This window comes from Anas platyrhynchos, chromosome 2 (assembly GCF_047663525.1).
Source record: "Anas platyrhynchos isolate ZD024472 breed Pekin duck chromosome 2, IASCAAS_PekinDuck_T2T, whole genome shotgun sequence".
In the NCBI taxonomy this organism is placed as follows: Eukaryota; Metazoa; Chordata; class Aves; order Anseriformes; family Anatidae; genus Anas; species Anas platyrhynchos.
This window is the reverse complement of record NC_092588.1, coordinates 114076936-114096614: the sequence shown is the minus strand read 5'-3', so window position 1 is coordinate 114096614 and position 19679 is coordinate 114076936. Positions and strand designations below refer to the sequence as shown.

General features: G+C 46.3%; 2 protein-coding genes across 14 annotated transcripts in view; one reads left to right on the top strand and one right to left on the bottom strand.

Moving 5' to 3' along the window:
* FYCO1 (FYVE and coiled-coil domain autophagy adaptor 1) overlaps positions 1 to 11170 on the top strand; it is a 48681-nt gene extending 37511 nt beyond the window's left edge. For 8 of the 12 annotated variants that reach the window (XM_072033393.1, XM_072033384.1, XM_072033388.1 and 5 more), the window contains 6 exons: positions 1227 to 1337; positions 2754 to 2813; positions 3451 to 3546; positions 4679 to 4889; positions 7351 to 7460; positions 7901 to 11170. In XM_072033393.1, the coding sequence (XP_071889494.1) occupies positions 1227 to 1337; positions 2754 to 2813; positions 3451 to 3546; positions 4679 to 4889; positions 7351 to 7460; positions 7901 to 7976 (664 nt within the window). In that variant the 3' untranslated portion in view covers positions 7977 to 11170. The remainder of the gene's footprint in view (positions 1 to 1226; positions 1338 to 2753; positions 2814 to 3450; positions 3547 to 4678; positions 4890 to 7350; positions 7461 to 7900) is intronic. The other 4 variants (XM_072033394.1, XM_072033392.1, XM_072033395.1 and 1 more) reach the window with 3 other exon arrangements.
* A 3050-nt stretch (positions 11171 to 14220) lies between these two features.
* Positions 14221 to 18482, bottom strand: CCR9 (C-C motif chemokine receptor 9). 2 transcript variants are annotated; one of them, XM_021270309.4, is made up of 3 exons: positions 18338 to 18482; positions 16097 to 16157; positions 14221 to 15748 (listed from the first exon to the last, which is right to left on the bottom strand). In XM_021270309.4, exons 2-3 carry the CDS (start codon positions 16112 to 16114, stop codon positions 14603 to 14605), a joined length of 1164 nt encoding a protein of 387 aa, XP_021125984.3. In that variant the 5' UTR covers positions 16115 to 16157; positions 18338 to 18482; the 3' UTR covers positions 14221 to 14602. The 2 variants fall into 2 exon arrangements, with proteins under 2 accessions (XP_021125984.3, XP_021125983.3); XM_021270308.4 differs by lacking the exon at positions 18338 to 18482 and having other exon boundaries at positions 16097 to 16208.
* Positions 18483 to 19679: the final 1197 nt, after the last annotated feature.

Genomic DNA, 19679 nt, shown 5'->3' with positions numbered 1-19679 from the left:
GCCCATGAAGGTAGGTCTCTGCAGCAGCCTGTGCAGAGCTGCAGTGCTGTGGGGATTCAGCCCCGCAGAGCGCTATGCTTGCATCTCTGTGTCCTTGGATGTGGTACCTGCAAATCTGGCCTAGCCCTACAGCGTCATTTACTGACAGAAGATCACTTGCAGAAGAAATGCATGGCCCCATAATGCTCTTTAAAATTACATTGAATTCTCCCTTGTGCTTTGGTACACGTAGTAGCAATTCCTGTCTCAGAGAAACAAATCTGCAGCAAGGTGCTAAATATTAACAAACTGTTCCAGGTTGCAACAGCTGCCCGTTTTTAGCAGTTATTTTCAGATGCAGAATGGGATATGAGTATGACAAAGCTGTGGCTAGCTATGTGGTGGCATATGTACCCTAAAATGAATGTCAGTGTCTGCCTTGAGAAAAGATGAAGTCCCGCCGTGTTGTAGAGGGCCAACAATAAGCCCTTTCTACCAACAAGGCCCATTTAAATTCCTGAAAACCAGAAGATGTTCAGAGCTATTGGAGAAGAGCTACTGAAGTTACTGAGCTACTTGTCCTGCCTCGGTTTCCCTCTAATATCCTCTAAAGAACTGAGCGAGGAGAAAATTCAAAGGAAAAAAAAAAAAAGGAAAAAAAAAAAAAAGTTCATTTTTGAGAGCAGGTAGCTCACCACTGAAATCAGCTAGGGTTACACACAGAGCTGGTTGTAATGTTGGTGACCTACACACGGTGCAGTGTTTAAGGTCTTGAGGGCTTGTCACTATTTCTGGTGCTGATTCTGATAATCATACTTGTTGCCACCTGCTGGTGAAGGGGCTGGAAGGCACCCCGATAACCCCAACCTGTTATTTCGAAATCTCTTTTCTGAACTTCTGGCAAACGCTGCACTTGCCTGATGGCTGAAAACTGGCTTCATCTCAGGGCCTTTGCCAAAGCTCTTCCATAACACAGCACTAAAAGTATCTCGTGAGATTTTTGCATGTTGTCACTTGATGCACAGAGACAGCCCTTTGTCCTGGCTGATGGTTTCCCTGGCTTGCTTTCTGTGCATGCACCAGTTGCCTCTGCTCTTACAGATAGAGCGTAACCCGTTTCAAGGCAAGGAAGCATTTTTGTGTGTGTGTGGGAGGGTGTGTGTGTGGTTTTTTTGTTTGTTTGTTTTCATTCAGAATGTAGCATAGTTAAATCCTGATTTTTTTATTTTTTTATTTTTTTTTCTGAGAAATGGCTGGGACTTCCTAAGTACCTATGTGCAGGACACCCACCGCGGGATATCTGCAGTTCTGTCCACTCTATTTCATCAGCTGTCTGCACGACACTTTCTCATCCTCAAGTACGTCAGGGTCAGCCCATGACTCCTCCGTTCTCCTTGCAACCATACGAACTCCTTCAGACAAGATACTCTCACGTACCCTGTTGTGAACTCAGCAAGCTCCATGTCCTCTGTGCTTCATCCCAAATTGTGCCTCTCTTCCTGCTCTTTCCAAGGGCTGTCTGTGCATTCTCCCTTCTGTTCCTCCACTGTATTCTTTTTCTTTTCCTTTCCCTTTGATGGGCTGGAATGGAAGGTGGGTAGCTAATTTAGGGTGCCTGTGATGTGTCTGACCTGCTAGGTAGCAGCAGGCCCAGCTGGGCCAGACCATCCAGCCCAGCCTGGATGACCAACAGCACATGCCTGAGGGAAAGCATAACAGGACAAGCGTGATTTTTTTTTTCCAAAACACCCTTCCAGCCTCTAGCAGTCTGTGCCTCAAGGATGCTGAATTGTTCTCTTGTTGTAGTGTTTTTAATATGCTTCAGTACTTCGTGCTTATCAGTCCCGCTTCGTTTTGCTTTTAAAAGGGTGTGGATTTCAACAGGTAGACCAGAGGTCTGTGTGGTGGCACATACTCATAATGCTCCCCAGGCTGCCACCTAGTGTGAAGAGGTTGTATAGGAAGAAATGGTCTCGACGAGACCATTTAAATCATGAGTTCTTCTGAAATCATGAGTTTAAATCAGGTCTTCTCCCAGTCTGTCCTCATGTCTGGGATTGCCCCCACCCAGGTGCAGCACCTTGCACTTGGACTGGCTGAACCCCATTAGGTTCACATGGGCACACTTCTCCAGCCTGCCCAGGTCCCTTTGGATGGCAGCCCTACCTTCTGGTGTATCCTTTTTAAAAATGGCAGTGAAGTTTCCCATTTTCCCATCACCAGGGACTTCACCTGCCTGCCAGGACTTTTCAAATATGATGGAGAGAGGCATATTAACCCTTAGGCACCTACACGGACTGTGTCATTCCTTCATTTCAGTGGGCAGGTAATGTTGCGAGTGCTGACACAGTAAATGCAGACGCTGATAATGACAGATGAAGGTGCTGTTACCTGGAGATCTTTTCTCCCACTCTTCCACTCAGGACTGCTGCTTGTAGAGCAATGCCCGCTAGGATTTAAAAGGAAATGCTAAGCTCTGTGTTGGTTTTGAGAATTGGTCTACAGAATGTGTAACAATTCTGCCCTTGCTATATGATCAGACTTGACTGTTCAAAAGCATGTTTTATTAGGTTCCACTGGCTTTTGGAAGGTACCAAGTGTTTGGTTCCCTGTAGATAACAATCTTGGGCATTTTCTGGCAAAATGACAGCCTAGTTGTCTCAGCTACCAGCCTGCTAAGGTGCAGGAAACAAAGTAAGTATCAGATAGAGAAGCTCTAACTTACTTACTGACTCAAAATTCATTCTTCTCTCCTGTTTACCTCTCTGCCCCAGCCGTGTAATTCATAGTCGGTGCTACTCCGGTGTGTTCTCAGAGCAGGCACACTTTTTGAGGTAAGGAGTGGATGGGAGATTCTTCCATCTACTTCCTTCATTCTCTGGGACACATCGTGGTGGGTGGGAGGCATAAAACTTTGTCATCCTGCAGCAGCTTCTTTGGTGTATTTGAATCATATAGTATTTTTTGTGTGAAAAGGAGATAACGATAGTGGTGCTACAGTGAGAAGATATGTTTTGTGTACTGTTTGCCAGAATAAGGAACTGGATAAAATGCAGGTGAAACAGCTCACAGATTAAATCCAGGACAAATGTCATATCCCCGGGGAGGCTTTGTTTAAGAGAAGAGTCTGGATGGTGTTGTTTGTTTCTGTTCCCCATGAAGATTTACACCCATCAGGGAAGCTTTAAGACCTGTCAGCGTCTCGACAGGGAGTATATCCTGAGACTGCTGAAGAGATGTTCTGGACGCATCTCTTCCTCTTAGCACATGAAAGCGGAATAGGAGCTGTTTTGCATTTTTGCACAGTGGTTAGCAGAACTGGGCTGTACTTCTGCCCGGGCAGTTTTGTCACTAGAGCATGCAAAATAAAATTCTAGAGTTTCTCATCAAGGCTATTAAAACATTTCTGCTTCAGGAAGACCTATGCATGCAGATGATATTTGACCACTTGATTATATTTTCTTGTCCTAGAAACAGCACGTGCAATTCTTCGACCTATGATGAATCAGAAGAGTGGCAAGTTGCTCAAGATGCTGAGATAAGCTTGTTGAAGTCAGGAGAAATCATGTAAGCAGAACAGTTTCATTACTACCAGGCTGAAAGGATAAAGTTCCAAACTCAGATACGAGCTATGTGAACATGTCCTGCAGACTCCTGGAAGAGCTGATTGCTTGTGTCCCCCAGCAGAACGTGGTCTGAGGAGGGGCAGAGTATAGCCCAGCTATAGTGGAAAGCTTCCTCTCTGGCCAAAGTGCAACAGTTCTCATAATAAACGAGTTGTGATCCCTAACCACTGTGTATGAATGACTGGAAGCTTGAACTTCTTACTCTAAAACAGGAAATGATCATGGTGACTGTGTGGTATTTTCTGGCAAATCTGTTAGGTTTTGATAGCTGCTGATAAACACATCACGGTACTGTGATTTACTGTGAGCTCGTTGCTTGGGAAGCAGTTTATTTGGCCTGAAGAGTGATGTGTTAGATCAGTTTTAGTTAGTATAAAGTAGGTGAGATTCTCAGCTCTTAGAAATCACTGGTTTCCTTTGAAAAAGACAAGCAGTGTTCTGCTGTTTAAGGTCCTCACTGCAGTCTGAATGAGGTAAGAATGAGGTAGGCTAATAAAATGCCTCAGGAGTCAGGATCATCCAAGTGCTGAGAACCTCCTTTTTCATTGGAGGTACGTTGAATCAGCTTTTATGCAGCTTGCTTGGATAAACCAGACCAAGCTGTAGCAATAAGTGCTCCAGAGGATCTAGACAAATCTGCTGTTCACATTCCATCCATCTTTCCCCTCTGCACTCCTGATCCCTGTTTCCTGTGCAAATGATTTCTAGTGAGGGAGTAAAGTAGGTTACTGAAACGCCATTTAAACTTTTCTGTAAAAAGAACAGTAGAGGGCAGCAGACTCTTAAAAATCATGAAAGTGCTAAAAAGCTTCATTCCAAGCACAATTTTTTTCTAGTTTAAATGAAATAAGTAAGTGACTAATACCCACATTTGCCAGAGCAGTGAAAGTGTTTGATATCAGTCATCTTCTCTGTGCTTTCATCTGGGGATGAATTTTCCCACATCCTATGGACCTGTCCCAAAGTTGCTGTGGAGTCTGCCTCAAATAGATAGAAAACAGAATAATGATTATTGTTTCTGTCACAATATTAGATTCAATCTCTTCAAATTATTGTATCTTTCTCCATAACAGGATCAAGCTGCCCCTTACAGTGGAGGAGATCTTGAATTTTGGGGAAGGCAACAGGGAGCTGTTCATTAAATCCAGCACTTACAGTATCATTCCCATCACCGTTACAGAGATGGGGCTAACAATAAGCTGGGTATTTTCTTCAGACCCTAAAAGCATCTCCTTCAGCGTTGTCTACCAAGAATCAGAAGACACACCACTGGATCAGTGCAAAGTAAGACCTTTATTTCCTAGTGGGATTTTTTTTTCCTTACTACCTTAGAAACTGCAGTACACTTCAGTAGGCTACCAGAGAAATCAGCCAGGACAGCCAGTAGGTCTCCACAATAGTGCCAGCTGCAATTGCATTATAAGGAATTGTTTCTCCAATTAAGCTATAGTTCTCCTGGAGGCAGAGCTACATCTTTAATTATTTTGTGTTGCCTGCAAAGCACTATAACTTCTATTAGTCACATCTGAAATTCACTCACTAATATTAAACAAAAATAAAAGCCCAAGCCTGCAAAATTAATCTCTTCTCCCTCTTTAGTATTGCTTAATTTGTAGTTGTTTAGTGCTTATCTTGCCAGGCTTTTAAGCAGAGGCCAAAAGTAAACAGATAAATGGGTGGGTTACTTCCACTTTTTACAGTTAATCTCATGTTTAAGGGCCTTGATATTGTTCCCATATCCTGCAAAATCACTTTGCCTATGCCCAAGGTACCAGATTTTATACACGCTGTATTTTATGAGGGTTATGCTTTGAGTGAATCTGTGTTACTCAGCTCATTCCAAAGTTTTAATGAAGATGGGGCAGTTGCTGTTTTAACACCATATCAGGGACAGCTGTAAGGCTTTTCACTGGCAGAATAAAAGACATTTATGCAGCATGAGCCAGTTCACTCCAGGGTAACTAACTCCAGGTAAAATGTATGTTTTCTTCATCTGAAAGTCTTAAGATTTCGTGTTGGTTCTGTCTTAATATATCTATTTAACATAACTTTGGGTAGCACAGGGTTGTTCTTGATGTGCATCAGCTGCTGTTCTGAGATGAAAACCGCTATCTCTGCTAGGGGCTTACAGCAAGATAGATGGTTATACACACTTTTGCTGTAAATTTAGCTAAACGGTTAAGATTTGCTGAGAAAGCTTATCTTACAGAATCATAGAATCACAGAATGGTTTGGGTTGGAAGGGACCTTAAACACCATCTCATTCCAACCCCCTTGCCATAGACAGGGACACCTCCCACTAGACCAGGCTGCCCAAAGCCCCATCCAGCCTGGCCTTGGACACCTCCAGGGATGGGGCATCCACAGCTTCGCTGGGCAGCCTGTCTCAGTGCCTCACCACCCTCAGAGTAAAGAATTTCTTCTGAATATCTAATCTAAGTCGACCCTTTTTTAGCTTAAAGCCATTATCCCTTGTCCTCTAACTACATTCTCTGATAAAGAGCCCCTCTCCAACTTACCTGTAGTTCCCCTTTAGGTACAGGAAGGCCACTATAAGGTCTCCCCAGAGCCTTCTCTTCTCCAGGCCAAACAACTCCAACTCCCTCAGCCTGTCTTCATAGGAGAGGTGCTCCAGCCCTCTGAGAATCTTTCTGCCCCCTTGGACTCACTCCAGCACCTCCATGTCCTTCTTATGGTGGGGGCCCCAACCAACATCCCTAGGTCCTTCCCCTCATGGATGCTCTCAATCTATTCTCCGCCCAGCCTCTATTTGAGTTTGGGATTGCCCTGGCCCAGATGCAGGACCTTGCACTTGGCCTTGTTGAACCTCATGAGGCTCGCACAGGGCCACCTCTCAAGCCTGTCCAGGTCCCTGTAGATGGCAGCCCATCCCTCCAGGGTGTCGACTGCACCACACAGCTTGGTGTTATCAGCAGACTTGCTGAGGGTGCACTCAATCCCACTGTCCATGTCACCAACAAAGACATTAAATAGTGCTGGTCCCAATACTGACCACCGAGGAACACCACTCATCACTGGTCTCTACCTGGATTTCGAGCTGTTGACCTCAACTCTTTGAGTGCAACCATCCAGCCAATTCCTTACCCACCAAGTGGTCCATCCATCAAATCCACATCTCTCCAATTTAGAGACAAGGATGTCATGGGGGGCAGTGTCAAATGCTTTGCACAAGTCCAGGCAGATGATGTCAACTGCTCTTCCCTTACCCACCAGTGCTGTAACCCTGTCACAGAAGGCCACCAGATGTGTCAGGCACAGTCTGCCCTTAGTGAAGCCAGGTTGGCTGTCACCTGTCACCGTCCTTGTTTCCCATGTGCTTTAGCATAATTTCCAGCAGGATCTGCTCCATCACCCTTAAAATACAGGGAGTATAAAAGTGTATACGAAAAGGCATAAAGTAGCTAATTCTGTTCTTGGATATGTTTGTATAGATTTAATGTAGCACTGATGATGTTAGTAATCTTGCTTTGTTTAAAAAATGCAAAAAGATGAGCACTTGAATCTCTCTAAAGCTGAGATTTATAGCCATAACTTCATGCTGGAAAGAGGATGTCAAAGGAACGCAGATGTCACGCTCTGAGATTTTACTTTGGGTGAATTTTGAATGCTAATCAGTGAAAATAAATAGTTTTGCAGGCTTATATGCACTTTAGGGGTTTCTGAAGGTAAATGTCACTTAATAGGTCAAATAGCAAGTTTCAGTTTGATTTGTATTGAATTCCAGGTTCTTATTCCAATGACCCGCTGCAATTCTCATAAGGAAACTATCAGAGGACAGGTGAAAGTTCGAAACTCCGGAATCTACACACTGATATTTGACAACACATTCTCCAGGTGGGTCCCACGTGAGTGTAAAAGGTGAAATAAGCATGGTTTTACAGTCTGTGGAACTGTTCAGATGTACCATTCTTGTGATGTTTGGAAGTAGGTGTGAGAAATTGCTCCCTGCTTACCAAGTATCTTCAGCCTTGGTTTTGGTTCTTGTTGTTCTTTGTTTGTTTTTTTCTCATCCCATAGCAGAATTCTATTCTTTTGTCTTGACCTCTGAGAGGGTAAATGGAAGTAAGCAAGTCATTTGTGGTTCTTTCCAAGATAGTTTAGTCAGAATCTTATTAACAAGAGACCTGACAGCCCATGTGCAGACAGACTTGTTTTCAACACTCGTCATTTTTTTTGCCCGAGTATGAACTGAAAGATTGAATAAACTTTTAAGGCTTTCTGTCTAGTTGCCTTCAGCTAACGTGATCATCTTCCTTTCTTTTGTTTCTTGACAGATTTATCTCAAAAAGAGTGTTTTATCACTTGACTATTGAGCGACCTGTCATCTATGATGGAAGTGATTTTCCATAGCCTTGAATATACTGTGTTATTTTTAACTACATTTTTAAGAAAAGCTATTATTTATGTATATGTAAGCATTATGATGACCACTGTTTGAAGATTTTGAAACTATGCAATAGTTATAATGCACTTAGAGAGCATGTATACATTAGAAGAACAAAGCCTTTTTAGGAACACTAATGGTTCTGTACTGTGTACAGATTGCTCAAAAGCCATGTTGTTTGATTTAACAGGTCAAATAATGTTCCAACCATATTATTATTTTTTTCCGTGGGGAGAAAAATAAGTGTGGAGGTGTCTAAATGCAAACTGAAATTCTCTACTGAAAATTGAATGACTTTTCTTCCAAAAATATCCTTCAAAAGGAAATTTAAAGAAAAAAAGTGTATTTTTGTTCACCTCTTCACCGAGGAGTAAACATAACCATTTCTGTTCTGCTCTACTGCTCTTACAGTCAGAGCAGCAACTATGCAATACTCCAGTCTTCACAGGCATATACTGTAATCCATCTAGAATTTTTTATCTTTTTCAATTTTTATAAACAGCAAATGTAGAGGTTTTTTACATATTGGACTAAGATTTGGTAAGTCTTAACTGGCTTTTATAAATGCTCTGGTATTGCATACCAGTTACAAAGCAATGAAACACGAAGCAGCAATTCCTTTCACTTTTGCTCACCATACTCTGTAAGTTGTTCCACTGAAATAAGCTCTTACGGTGAGTACCAGTGGCAGAATCAGGGGTACAATTTGTAGAATAAAGTACTGCTCACTGTGTGACACTAGAAAGAGGAGCATTCCTTTTTCCTGCTCTAGCACCTTAGTCTATCACGTTCACGTGAAAGCACAGTCTCTGAGGAGGCCAGTGCTGCCTCTCTCTCTAGACTGAGTGGAAGGTAGCAGTAATGGTTGAATCAGTCTCAGAAGGTCCGTCTGAAAGCGAATGCACATCCAGCCCTAATGAGCTCTCTGTGGGGGATCTGATTCTCCAACAATAGAGCGGTTGTTTGAAAATAGAGATCCACCATACAAGTGTTTGACATTTACACTGCAAAAAAAATTTACACTGCAGCTGAGGTAGAGGAAAATTTCTGATCACAGAAAAGAAAACATTACTGCTGATGAAGGTTGCTAATCATTCATCCCAGTTGTTAGCAATGCATAAATACTTTGATCTTTGGTCAAAATACTTTGATCAAAAGACTGTGAAAGAATGACTGCCCTTCATGGGCCACCTAGATTTTAGGTTGCACACACAGGGCTTTCTGAGAAGGAATTGCAGTCTGGGTGGTGCCAAGCCAAAGTCAGGGGGCCTTCAGCTAGGCTGCTGGCTCATGGCAAGCTTTCTCTTCAGATGCCTCTTCCCAGTACGGGAGACGTGCTGTGCTGGGCAGAGGGGTCAGTGAAAGGTGCGAGCTGGCTTCCTCCTCCTCCTGAGCTAACGGGCTACCATGCAGTTAGACCCGTTCCTGGCTGTGTGCACGAAGATGAGATGGACAAGAGACTGAAACAGGCAATAAACGACGCACTGATCCCTTCATGAGTTATGGCAGATTTCAGCATCGAAGCTGTGTTTTATATTTAATGAGGCAAGAAGAAATTATTTATTGCTTAAAAGCGGAATACTGTGTACCATATGCTATGCAATTTTCACAGGGCTGTTACTGAAGTCTGCTGCAGTTTTCCTTTAAGCTTTTAGGTTTGATTTTTAAAAGTGTTTTGCTGTTGTATTACTTAGTATACTAATCTTAATAGGGTATCTTTCTTAAAATGCCAAATGTAAGTTAAAGGGACACTGTCAAATGTCTTAGGCCAAAATATATATCTCTGCTCGGAAGTATTTCTTATCTCTATTCAGAATTATTTGACAGGCTTGCCTCTGGATTTCCTCTGCATCCTAGCTCTTAATATTTTTTTCATCAGGTGGCAAATATTCTTAAGCCAATGTTTATGTAATTCTTAAAGTCTATGGCTCCATCTAGTAAGCCAGATTTTCCTCTGCAAGTTTTCCTTGTACACAGTCCTGAGGCTTGCTGAAACTTGTGTTTGGGAGGCAGGAAATAAAAACACTGGATTATGTTTATTTAGCATTTGAGTCTTTACAGTACCGTAGCTGCCTCATGAGAGTAGTTTCATGGCTTTTTTACTCTCTGAAAGAGGACTAGGAGGGGCAGCCAGGACCTGTGGTTTGTAGATGAAAAGAAAATGTTTGCTTTTAACAGGGGAGAGTATTTAAGCAGAAGTTTCAATAGAGGAAATACTCAAACGGTAAGGTGCAACAAGCAGACAAGATTGCAGCTGTCTGAAGGAACTGTTCAAGAGCAGGAAACCCACTGTCATCTAGATGAGAGACTTCCACCTCAGAGGCTGTGCAGAGAAGACAGTAAAGAACCTGTCTTCACTACCAAACTTTGTTTGATTGTCCCAGAAACCTGATGGAGGACTTGTCAGAAGTGTAGGTTTGTGCAAGAGGTTCAGTCGAGGTCTTTATATCCCCATTCACAAAGAACCTGTTCGTGTGAGGTATGCCTTTGACACTAATAAACCTTTATACCCACAGATACTCAGGTGTTTTGTTGAATTTGGCCTTTTATTAATAGATCATCCCCAGCAATGCAATTAAGGGAAAAGAAAGTTTTAAAATCAATCACAAAATTGATTTAAGGGGATGTTACACCCACAGGAGAGAGAGTGTATGTTGTGGTCAGCTTAAACAATTGGGCATTTTTCCTGTGTACTGGAGCAGTGAAGGATAATATTATTTTTTTTGTTGTTATGCAGAGGTTTGTGCAGAGGAAAGAATATAGTTGCTTTAAGAAAATGACAATGTTCTTTTACTCAACATTATTCAGTGTTGCTGTATGAAAAATCACTGAGATATATTGCACAAGGTTGTACCACAGTACAAAGCAGCAAAGCTACAAAAGCCTGACTTTGCTTCTTTTTTTAAAATCGGAATTGCACTATAGTTTTAATTATGCTCAATCACTTATATTGTAGCTCGTTCAGAAACATCTTTTAATCTTAGCTGCCAAAGAATTGCAAACCCCATTCACATCAAATTTCATGTTCTACATGGAGGAAAAAAGATGTATGTATACCACAGTCTGTGCAGTCACGGAGGTGTAGACGGTTGTGTATTGGACTGTTTCCTGATGCTTTTTTTCCTTTTATAACCTCAGGAATTAAAAAAATAAAAACATACATCATTGAGTGTATGCCCCTTTTGTGCCATGTAGAGATAGCTTTGTCTGGAAGATAAATCAGGTAGATTGTATGACCTACTTCTAGGCTGGAAAAATGTTAGAAAATAAGGCTGTGTTTATGCTGAATGGCTGTGGGAGGGAAAGAAATGCTGTGTGAGTCAGAGGTGCTCTTCACATGTCACCTCTGCTCCGTGTCTTGAAGGAGGTGGGAAAAAAAAAATCTGTTTGCATCTGTAGACCCAGCCCCACAATGTGTTAAACACGTAGGCTAACCCGACCTGCGGGGGCCATCTGAATGCGGTCAGGAGCACACCAGGCCTGTCACGATCACTCATCGCAGCTTTCTTCAGGTGCTGCTTGTTTCTGTGTCCTCACGGGAGTTTTCTGCTGGGGGAGAGAGGCCGCGCCGCTTCCCGTCCCTGCGCTCCAGCAGGAGCAGCAGCCCCGAGCACCACGCTCAGAGGCTGCCCTACGATCAAGTCTTGGTGACGCCTAGCCTGGAGCACGAGAGAGCTGCAAAAGTGCAGTTTGCGCTACCAAATACACGACTTCCTTGGTGCTAGGGCCAAGACGCTCCCAGCCCTAATGCTGTCTTATATGGGTTTTAACTTGCCTGTGCCCCAAATACTGGGCTTGGCACGCCCAGCACGACATTCTGCTGTGTGGACCTTGTGAAAACACGTGGCTGCCACCAGACGACGATATTAGTCCTTCAAGTGTCGCCCTGTGTAGTCCATACACAAGGTTTGGAAATTCCACTCGCTGCACCTTGGTGGTGGCTGCAGCGCCCACCGCCCTCCTTTCTGCAGCTTTTCTGCTCTCTGGAAGAGGCGTTCCAGTAAAGCCCGTCCGTGTGTCTGGTGGCTTTGTCTGCAGAAAGTGAAAGTCTCTCACGGATGTCCTGTCGCTTCCTCTCCCCGCACCGCAGCCTGGCTGGCGCGCCGCAACGTGCAGCTCCCGCTGCGTGAAGCTGCAGCGTGACCTCGTGCTGCAAGAGCATGGAGGAACTTGGAAAACACCTCAAAAAGCGGCCAAAAACACTCAAACCCATCTCCAGGGACCCTGGTAGATGGAGTGTGACATGTCTTGCTCCAGGAGCAGAGGATGCACGGCACAGCCTGTGGGGTGAAAATGTGAGGACAGGGCCACACGGCAAAATTTTGGGGTCTGGCTGCGGGGTGGGGAGAGGGGACACAAGGCAGGGAGGAGGTCCCTGAGGAGCAGCCACCTCTGCACCGAGCCCCAGCAGGAGCAGCCTGACTCAGAGCAGGACGCAACGTGACCGGGGGATGACCCGGCGGCCCCGAGCCCGCTGAAAGTTCACCGCCGTGTCAGCAGCCTCAGCAGTTTCACTCACCGACCGAGCATGAGAATTTCCCACCACGCTTTTGCCGAGCGAAGGCGCAGCTTCTACCTGCACGTCGAAGCGCAGCTGCCCCAGGAGCCCCTGCCTCATCGCCACCCCGCAGCTCGAGGCCGCCGGGTGTTGGGTTTGCACGCCTGCTTTTTGGGAGGACGGCAGTTCAGAAGGTATTTGGGAGCGGGGTAAGTCTCCTTGCTTGAATAATTGCTATGGAGAGGAGTGCCAGGAGAGGGGTGATTTCCCAGGTCCTCCTTTCCACCCTTTCCCCCTGTGGATGGGCAAGCTCAGGAGGGATTTTTTATGTGATCTGCTGTGTGTATTTGAAGTTTTTAAAAATCTTGGGGAGGGTAAAAATGGCTTAAAAGACTTAATGTGAGTGCCGAGGCAATTAATCCGTACAAAAGAGGAGGTTTGGGAGCAGCTCCCAGCTCGACATGGCAGCCAGGGCTGTCACCCTCGCCTGTCGGGGCAGCGAGGAGCCCCTGGGTCGGAGCATGGATGCCCCAAGCCATTGCACCCCCATTTTGTGCGGGGAGACGGGCGCATCATTGTACTTCAGCGTGCGTTGTGCCTCTGGTTTTAGGCTTTCCAAACCTACTGGGAATTAAAAACATAGGGGAGGCTATTTGCTCCTTCTCAAACAGGGATGGAAACAGGTTGTGTGTATGGGTGAGAAATTGGTATGGCATCATAGGCAAAGACACCACCCGTTCACCCCCTCAGTGTATGTGATGGTGCCGTTGAAGGGAATTTCAGCTGCTACTTGACTTGAGCTCGACATAGATCACAAAAATACCAAGCACATATAATAAAAAAAATGCATGCGTCTTTCACCATTTCCTTCCCAAAGGGGAAAAAAAAATAATAATATGAGACTAGAACCCTGTCTGCCCAGATTTAATGTGTTAGCTAGGAAAGTAGTGCCAGACCTTGCAGAAAACTGGTGTTCACCAAGACGCTTTAATGATTAATACACAATGCAAACAATTTCTTCTTGAAGAAAATAGTCACCAAATGCTGAAGATTAAAATTGATTATTTAAAAGGAAGCCTCCTGAGGATTAAAATAAGTAATCAATGCTCAGGGGTGCCAGGGATGGGAATTGCGATGGCAAGCAGGGTACCTGCATCCTTATGGTGCCATCCTCAGCTCATCCAAAATCCGAACCTCTGCCTCTACCAGCCCAAAGAACAGCGTCTCAACCAAAATGTCATTAACAGTAGCTTTGAAACTTAACAACTCTGTCTTACTGGTCTTGGGTTAAATGTCTTTTGTCACCCTAGCAAAGGTACCAGCTCATAACGGGCAGGCTGTTGAGTCATGGGTTTGGGGTTTGGCTGCTAGCATTTTTTTTCTCAGGGACAGAAAACTCAATATATCCAGTGGCCTTAAATTTTTATTGCGAGTCATGGCTTGCCAATACAGAGAAATACAAGCTGCAGCAAATAAATTGAGCCCACTTTCACCCTAGATCAAAGAGCTAAAATGCAGGGGGATTTAATTCTGTAATGAGCACAGAGGATCAGCTTTCCTTTGCAACAAGAGCCGCCAGTCCCACAGAGCAGAATTGTGTCCATGAGCACAGGGAGCAGCCTCCACATGCCGAAACCAAGCAATGGCTGACAAACGAGTTGATGTGGAGCTGGTCTTCTGCGAGGGCTCAGCTCCCTCCCGCCGCTCGCCATGGCTGGGAAGAAGGCTCGTCCTGCTCCAGCCGGGCTTGTGGTTCCCTGAGGGGCTTGCTATTTTGGGCTGTGGTTGGAGCCACAGGTGGGCTGGGTGCTTTGAGCTGTCTCAAAGGTGGCTCTGATCCTCTGTCAGCTCTGCTCACAGCACGTCCGGCTCCATCTTGCTGCATGGCGTTGAAGGTTTCACTTCCCTGCGCGGCAAGGCCTGATCTGTCCAGGCACGGCACGGAGGAGGTGCGTGAGGAGCCCTTGGTGGCCTTGCTGCCACTGGCACCAGCTCGCATGGACCTAGGAGGTCCAGCCCTCCTCCGAGGCAGTCTTTGGGGTGCAGGAACAGTGTCCGAAAGGCCGTGCTTGGTACCCGTCGGGCGGCACTGGCTTAGACGAAGACTTGGCATGAGGCAGGAACAATGGAGGAGGTCAAATGGGTGCTGAGGGTGAGCGAGCTCCTCACCCGCCGCCGCCCCAGCATGGCGAAGGACCAGTTGGAGCTGTGCTCCTGGCTGTCGCACACGGAGGAGCACTGCTCCTGGCCCCTCGGCCTCCACACCAGCCGGGCCAGTGCCGTCCTGAAGCGCTCACCGGCGAAGACGTAGAGGAAGGGGTTGAGGCAGCTGTGGAGGAAGGCGATGCTCTGGGTGACCTGCAGGCCAATGTCCAGCCCGTTGGTGGCCCAGCAGCTGTACACCACCCCGGTGTACGTGTTGATGGTCTTGACCAGCAAAACGATGTTGTATGGGAACTGAGAGAGGAGAAAGGCGGTGATGATCATGGTGATGATCTTCAGCGACTTCTGCTTTTGGCATCTTTTAGCCTGGAGGAGGGTGTTGATGATCAGGGTGTAGCAAATAACCATGACCAGGAGTGGGAGGAAGAAGCCTATCGTGACTTTCAGAGCCAGGACAGCGACCCTGAAGACCATGCTGACGTTTGGCGGGTACATCATTTTGCATACAGTCATGTCGCCGACTTGCTTGCTTTGGCTGTACATGATCTCAGGGATGCACAGGCCGATGGACGTCAGCCAGACGGCCAAGCACACGAGTTTGTTGTGCAGGAGCCGCCTCCGCTTGGACGTTTTAGCTTTCGTTGCCTGGACGATGGTGATGTACCTGTCAAAACTGATGCAGGTTAGGAACAGGATGCAGCCGTAGAAGTTGATCTTGTACATGCTGTTGACGACTTTGCACAAGAAATTCCTAAAGACCCAGCCGTCGGAGGCAGCCTTGGCCCAGAAAGGGAGAGTAAAAAGGAGGAGCAGATCTGCGACGGCCAGGTGCAGCAGGTAGCGGTCCATCATGCTCCTCCTGAAGCGGTATTTGCAGTAGATGAGAACGACCAAGGCATTTCCCACTGTGCCCACAGAGAAGATGAGCCAGAAAAATACAGGCAGGAAGGCTCGAGCAAACTGCCAGACCTGCCTTCTGTCACACATGAGCTCCGTATCATTGGTGGGGTTTGCATAGAGGGACATCACCGTGCTGTTCCTGTAATAATCCAGGCTGGTCTTGCTAGGTTGGGTGACCTGTGGGGGGACACTAGATAAATTCATGCTGAGGTGGCCCAGTAAAGTATAAAATTGCCCCTCTCCACCAGATGTAGCTTAAGATCCCCAACATCTCCCATTTTAGGTGGGAAAGTACAAAGGCTGCCAGCAAAATACAGTGGGTTTCAGATGGGTTGACATGCGCCCGCATCCAAGAGATGCTTCAAATATGTAACAAAATGCAAAATTCCAAGCTTGCAAAGGGGAATGGAAAATAGCTCTGCATTACTGCTATGGTGGGGCAGCACAGTTGGCTTTTGGGAGCAGAAAACTGATGTTGGGGGAAGGAAAAACTGAGATTGCACAGCAACGTCAGTGTGTACTCACTGTGCTTGCAAGGGCCATCTTCAGCCAAATCTCAGCTCGGTCTTGAAGGAGGCACCACAACCTGGGGAGGAAAGATAGCGGCAAAATAACTGATTTGAAACAGAACCGTGGATTTTTTATCTCAATTATTTTGTTTCTATAAAAAACTCTTTGGGACTCATGGTTAGCTTTCTGACACCGCTTTGTAACCCTTTGAAATGAGTCTGGACAGGAGATGAGCAAACCAAGCAGAAATTGATGTCACTGGTTTGAATTACTGAGATGTTTCCATTTTGCTAATAGACAGGCGGAAAAGATCCTTAATGCAGTAAAAATTACATTTAGCCTAAATTAGGGCTTCGGCTCCTCTCTGCCGCTGTGCTGATTGCATCCTTTGACTTACTAGAGTCACTGAGATTTCATTTTTAATAAGATGTAGAGTCCCCAGTGCACACATTAAAAAAGAAAGTCATCTGAAAGCACCATAACTCCCAAAAGCTGCATGAGAAAAAGCAACACGACTCTCTCAAATTGCCTAACAACAACTAACAAGGAAAAGTACCTGCCTTCAGGGGCAGCTTGCAGTGTTAAAATATTTGCATCCCCTGCAGTGACCAATAACAGCATCCCCTGCACTCTGCCTGCAGCAACTCTTATCTGCAAGCTGCGGCGCGACGGTGGGTCCTGTACAACAGCTCATTATACCCCCATAACAAAGAAATTTATTATTATTATTATTATTATTATTATTATTATTATTATTTTGGTGCTGCAGATTGCTTTGTGTTGGAGCCAGGCTGCCTCCACAAAAAGCAGAGCCCAGTCACGCAGCCACCACCGAGCCCCGACTTTTCCAGGGGGGAAACAGTGCTCACTTCTGTGTGTTTTCCATTTGGTTTCTCCCATGTGCCTGCTTAAAGCACCTGTGCTAACTTCAGCAAGCTGCAAGCAGCTTCTCTTAGGGACGTTAAGTGGGTTTTTGGGCTGCTCTCTGGTCCAAATTGCCCCTCGTGTCTTTGCGCACTCTTGGGTGGGGCTGTTTGCAGCAAATGTTTGCAGGGTTTTGTAAATTGTCCAACAAATGTAAAGCAGTTGTTTTCATCTATTGAAAAATGATTGTGTTCAGAAAGCAACAATTGAGACCCAAACCTTCCATTTTTTTGTCTCCGTGGAGCAACTTTAATGAATACAAATGATCTAGGAGTGAGGTTTGCAGCGTGAGTTCTTGGCAATAACAGAACATTAATCTCAGCACAGAGTACTTGCTCAAAATAAACTGAAGAAATAAAAATAGCCATAACCATGTGCTCGGAGCTTTTTTACATCTTCTATCAAGACCTACACGTAGAATTATGTTTGTCCCTGGAGGGTCAAATAGAGACATAAATTGAGTACCTGTGTTACCAAAACACCGCCCGTGCCCTGTACATAGCTGCTGAATTTCTGATGTGCAAAACTCAAAATAGTTTTTATTTATCCTCCTTTCAAAGCAGACAACCAGGGAAAGTAAAAATATGTAAGCAGACCAAAAGAAACCATCTGTCTAACACCTATACAGAAATACTAAGACAGAGAAATTAAGACCAGCTTTAGCCACAGATATATGAACGATGCTGGGCAGTGCTGCACTAACAGGTGGAATGGCAAAGCCTCTGGTGGCAACAGCCCCACGAGGGTTTTTTCCCCATCCCCGTCCCCTTGTAACACACGGGCTCATCACAGTAATGCAAATTCAGCCAAAAACTGAGCTGGCTTTGTACTGTCCAAGCAGCAGCGCATCACAAAGTCAGCCCCGCAGCAGAGAGCACAGCGTGCTAACCACAGCGGTGGCCTCACGCTGGGGTATTGTCGCTGCACTTGCTATGCATTATATTAATAATAGCAATAATTCAGTTTTAGGTATAACGAGCTTTCAGATGCTCCAGTGAGCACTTGGTTTTCTCCTGCATGCTGCAAGTTGGCAGCCAGCAGGCTGCACCTCGAGACAAGCAGGGGCAGCTCAGTAACCAGAATTAGAGACCCCTTTCTGCCTATTTTTTGGGGAAAAACACAGCTCAAGGCATCTCTGCACAGCTCATCCTTCCCAGCAGCACCAGACCTGGCAGGCCCCACCTGCTGCAGGTCGCCTACTCAAAAATCCCTTGGCACGTCCAGACCAGCCGTCGAGACAGAGCTACTTGGTTGGGGAAATTGCGGGAGCTCTGCGTACCCCCAGGACGATGCAAAATAACTGTGATGTCTCCTGTTAGTCTCCAGACCTACCTTGTGTTGCAACAGAAAAAAAAAAAGATCCAAAGTGGGTGAGGTCGACAGCGAGCTTTCCCAAAACCAAAAGGGCAATTTGTAACGCGGCGTCCTTCCCGCTGAGGCTGCGTGTGGGAAGCAGGCGCCCCGAAAGCAGAGGTGGCACTCACCGGGAGGGTCTCTGTGGGGAGGTGAGCCCGGCCCCGGCGCCCCGCTGCACGCCCTGCCTGCTCTGTGCGCCCGCACCGAGCCCGGGGCTTTTTGAAGCCTGCGCTGGGTGTGTGCTCCCGGACCTGGGCCTAATCAAACCTCCGAGCGGCTGTTTTCTTTGTGGTTTGCATGGTTTAGGTGGCTTACACACAGATGGCAATTAAAAAAAAAAAAAAATTCTTTCCTTTTTTTTTTTGGTAAACTCTTTCAGTAGCAAAGTACAGACCACTCTTATCACAAGTTTCTACTCAGATGCGCCAGCTAGCACAGGGCAAAACAGAGGCTGCTCCCAGCGTGGCCTCATCCCGATGGAAAAACACATTCACTGCGGGGAAAAAATAAATCCCTAAGCAAGAACTGGGCCCCCTGGGGAGCTACCAGTGTGACCAGGGAGTGAGGAGCTGGGGGTCCCATCCCCATCCTGCCTGCTGCGAGCTGGCCCTCAGCTCCAGAGGTTGTGTCCAGCCGTGCTGGGGTGGCACGGTGTGCTCGGGGTGGGTGCAGAGCCACCTCATGAGCTGGGTGGTGAAAATAGGGAGACATGGGGCAGGACCATGGGTGAGAGCAGCGTGCCTCGTGGCGTGCCTCGTGGCACTGCCAGCCTGAGGAGCGCAGCAGGCAAAACTTTGAGGGGGAAGGCAGGGAGAAGTGGTTGATCGTGTCTTCTTCCTAGCAAGCAGGCATGCAAATCATGATTCAAGTTCCCTTCTCTACAGGAAGCCCAAACACCATGGGTTTTGATGCACTGCTGGACGGCTCTCAGCTGTGGCTGCTGCTGGTTCCACTCCAGCTCCAGCAAAATTTCCAAACCTATGTTCGGGTTCAGCTCCGATTACCGGCCAGGGAATCAGCGGGACAGCAACAACCAGCACCAGGCTTTGGGCTGGGCTCAGAGGTCTCTTGGCACCACGCTTCAGCATCCGCATCAGCACGGCTTTTTTTTGAGAGTGGCCACAGGGAAGGAGCCAGTGTTACCTGATGCCTGTCTGGAACAAACTCGTTAAATGGCAGGCAAGCGATGGCAGCTCTTCTGCAAAGAAAATCTGCTTGCTTCCTCAGGAGGTGCCTCCAAGCCAGGCGCAGTGCCTGGATGGTTTGTGGCTGGAAGACGAAGCCCCTCAGAGGAGAGAACAGGACTGGGGAGATGCAT